This window comes from Acanthisitta chloris, unplaced genomic scaffold (assembly GCF_000695815.1).
Source record: "Acanthisitta chloris isolate BGI_N310 unplaced genomic scaffold, ASM69581v1 scaffold44741, whole genome shotgun sequence".
Classification (NCBI taxonomy): Eukaryota; Metazoa; Chordata; class Aves; order Passeriformes; family Acanthisittidae; genus Acanthisitta; species Acanthisitta chloris.
Window position 1 is genome coordinate 1 of NW_008655187.1, and position 3833 is coordinate 3833.

At 51.2% G+C, this 3833-nt stretch overlaps 1 protein-coding gene across 1 annotated transcript; it reads left to right on the forward strand.

The window, feature by feature from the left end:
- Positions 1-140: 140 nt before the first annotated feature.
- DUSP11 (dual specificity phosphatase 11 (RNA/RNP complex 1-interacting)) lies at positions 141-3083 on the forward strand (the record flags this gene model as incomplete). Its single annotated transcript, XM_009083790.1, has 6 exons — positions 141-216; positions 939-1070; positions 1520-1643; positions 2138-2198; positions 2579-2625; positions 3008-3083. Coding segments are annotated over 6 exons (516 nt in total), but the record flags the coding sequence as incomplete, so codon positions are not given.
- Between the last annotated feature and the right edge of the window lie 750 nt (positions 3084-3833).

Here is a 3833-nt window from a genome sequence, read left to right on the forward strand (position 1 = left end):
AGCGGCTCTGGCGTCCCCGAGCGGTGAGTGCAGCCCCCGCCGTGAGCCGTTTGGAGCTGAGGGGGCGCGGGGTGAGGCACCGCGGGCATGGGGAGGGTCCTGCGTCTGTGCCTTGGTTTAACGCTGTGCTGTGGGTTTAGGTGGACCGACTACATCCCGCTGGGCAGGAGGATGCCAGGCACTCGCTTCATCGCCTTCAAGGTCCCCCTGAAGAAGGTGAGAGACCGCCAAAGCCTTAGTGCTGTTCGGGGTGGGAAACAGCCGTGAGGAAGTGTTGCTTTGTGGGGAATCTATGAGAGAATTCCTTAACAGCGTAAGAGGAGCGTCAGGAAGTCGTGGTGGTGGTGTTTTGTTTTGGGGAAGTAAGTCATGAGCTGGGCGGGGAGGAGCGTGGTGTGTTTACTGCTGCCTGAGCAGTGTGGTGGGATCGTGGTGGTGGCCAGGGACAGCTCCTGACACCTAAAACACCACCTGGAGGTGGTGGAGTCACCATCCCTGGAGGTGTCCAGGGAACAACTCAGTGCTCTGGTCTGGTTGACAAGGTGGTAACGGGTCACAGGTTTTACCCGATGATCTCAGAGGTCTTTTCCCACCCAAATGGCTCTGTGTGTTTGAGCTGAAGGTCTGGATTGTAGCTTTAAGCAAACAAAAGCTTCACTCTGTGTGTGTTTGTCACACTCTGATGTTGTACCACACTATAGCAATCCCAAAGCAGCAAGGCCTGAGCCCTGCCCAGTGCATAGGATGGAATCAGATGAGCTTTTAGGTCCCTTCCAAACCGTTCCATGATCCTGTGATTGGCCTGAGTGTAACTTATGTGTCTGTCTGCATCAGCCTTTGCTCCTGAGTCTTTTTCCCTGCACTCCAGGGCATTCCACAACACGAACCTCTTCCCACCCTGAGCTTAATGTCTGCTCTTAAACATTATTTCCCCTCAGAGTTTTGATCAGAATCTTTCTCCAGAGGAGAGATTTTCCCCTCGTGACCTCATCAGGAAGATCAGAGAGAGGAAGGAAGAGCTGGGGCTGATCATCGACCTGACCTACACCACGCGCTACTACAGGCCAGAGGTCAGTCTGGGCCTCCCTGCTGGGCAGGGGCAGCTCTGTGGGCCCTGACACTGCTGCTGGAGGGGAGGATTTTCTTGCAAAAAGATAACTTGGAGGAGTGTGAGGTACTGGAATGCTCTGGCAGGGAGTGAGGTGGAGCATTGCAGGCCCATGGGGATGGAGTCTTGGTCCTTGATCATGTACAGACTTGAGGTCTTCAACCCCCAGGTCTTGTAGCAACAGCACAAGGTTTGGTGATACCCTGAAGCTGCTTTTCATGGGCCTTCCCGAGGGAAGAGCTGATTGCAGCCAGTTTGGCTGTGTGGATAAGTGCATGGAATGGTGTTCCAGATTCTCCATGTGCTTTGTCTTCGCCAGTGAGGAGAAATAACCTGGAATATTGGTGCTGTGTCAGGGGAGCGAAGCAGAGATTTTCTTACCTCAACCTGTGGTCCCTTTGTCTGTTGCAGGAGCTCCCAGCCACACTCTGCTACTCCAAGATCTGGACGATGGGACACGAAATTCCCAACAAACAGACCATTTTTCAGTTCAAATGTGTGGTCAAGCAGTTTCTGAATAACAACAAAGACAATGGTGAGTGTGGATCTCTCTGATGTGCTGCTGCTGGGAAGGGCCAGGGATGTTTCAGTGTACAGCAGGGATTGTTTGTCCTTCTCTTGGCATGTGAATGCCAAGGCAATAGATTTGGTTTGTTGTGAATTCATGGCTGTGATAATCAAGGTCAGGTTGGATGAGGTTTAGAGCCACTTGGGCTGGTGGGAGGCTCCATGGCAGGGAGTGGAGCTGGAAGGGCTTCAAGGTCCATCCAACCCAAACTATGCCATGATTCTGGGATCATTTGGCAGTGAGTCGAGCTTTAATTGAGTCTAAGCCATGAGACCATGCAGATGAGCTCCCAGAGCTAATGAGCTGAATCAGTGGTGCTAATTAGACATCGATATGGTGATGTTGTGTGGTCATGTCTGTTGATTTCTTTGGTGTCACTGGTGGAGGGTGAGGGAAGGTGTTTGTTCCAGGGGATTGTGGAGGAAGAGCACTGAAATATCCCCTGGTGGTGTGTGTTACAGATAAACTTATCGGGGTTCATTGCACACATGGCCTGAACAGAACTGGCTACCTGGTTTGTAGGTGAGTTGTCCTGAGTCCAAGGGGGTTAAGTGGTGGCATTGCCAGAAGGAACTGGTGTTGCACCAGTAAAACAAGAGTCAAGTGATCTGTGTGATCCCAGATTTGCAAGGATTTTCAGCTTTTGTTAAGAGGCATTTTTTATCCCAAATTCCAGCACTCAGAATCAATCAGGTTGGAAAAGACCTCTGAGATCATCCGGTCCAACCCATGACCTAACACCACCATGACACTAAGTGCCACATCCAGTCTCTCCTTAAACAGTACTCCTTGTGAAATGTGAAAAAAACTAAAAACCTCCTAGGCTTTTTTTTTCTTAGTTGAACCGTCAACGTTTTCATAGTTAATTAGTGTAATTAGAGTTTTCTTGCTGCTCTATTCAGGTACCTGATTGATGTGGAAGGCATGGAGCCAAATGCTGCAATAGAGTGTACGTATGTGTTCTGCTTTGGGATGGAGAGAAGGTTTGGGATAGCTCCAGGGAGTTAACTCTGTGCAGCTCTGTGTGTTTTCCTGCCATGTGGAATAGGAGCTGGAAGGGAAGAGGTGCTGGAGGCTCTTTGGGTGATTGGAAAGAAGGAATTAAGTGTATGTCCTGCCTGGAGCTGCTCAGAGCTGTGTGGACATGGGGCACTGAGGCAGATCTGCCTTGTCACTGGTGTCCTGGGGAGGGCTGAGTGGCACACCCTGTGTGATCTGAGTGTGGAAGTTTGGTTGAAGGGGTTAAAAATCCTTCTAAAGGGTTTTAATTGCTCTGCAGCCCCAAAGGTGACTTGTCTTGTTCTGCCTCACACCTATCTCTCTCTCTCCAGTGTTCAACAAATGTCGAGGGCATCCCATAGAGAGAACCAACTACATCCAGGATCTAAGGTCTCTACCTGTGAAAATGTAAGTCTGTGTGTCCAGGAGTGAGAGCTCCTGCCCAGGGATTGCTGCTGGCAAGGAACAAGTGATAAACCTGAGTGGCTCCTGGGAAGGGAGGTAGAACAGGCCAGGACAAGGGCTTCCCACTGCCAGAGGGCAGGGTTAGGTGGGATATTGAGGAGGAATTCTTCCCTGTGAGGTGCTGAGGCACTGGCACAGGTTGTCCAGGGAAGCTGTGGCTGCTCCATCCCTGGGAATGTTCCAGGCCAGGTTGGACGGGGCTTGGAGCAACCTGGGCTAGTGGAAGGTATCCCTGCCCATGGCAGGGGGTGAGACTGGATGGGCTCAAGGTCCTCCCAATCCAACCCAGGTCATTCCAGGACCTGTTGTGGCTCTTCCTTTTCCAGGTGAGCAGTGATGCAAGGCATGGGGGGTAGGTTTGAGTGTGAGAGAGCTGATGTGAATGCTCTGTCAACACAGTCAAAACCTACAAAAATCTTTTGAAGGAGCTGTGGACTGAAGAGTTTGAGCTCAGGCCCCGTCAGAGGAAAATCCACTGCCACAGCAACCCCCAAGAAGCAGGTGGTGGCCAAACACCACCCACATCGCTCGACACAGACCCCCTTGGCAGTGCCCAGGTAGGTATCTTACCTCTCTGTGTGCCCTGAGCTGAGCAGGCATGACAAAAAGACCTGTTCCTTGTGTTTAAACCACTTAAACTGGATTTTTACAAGCCATAACTCACCCAAGACTCACCCATTGCCTTGCTCTGGC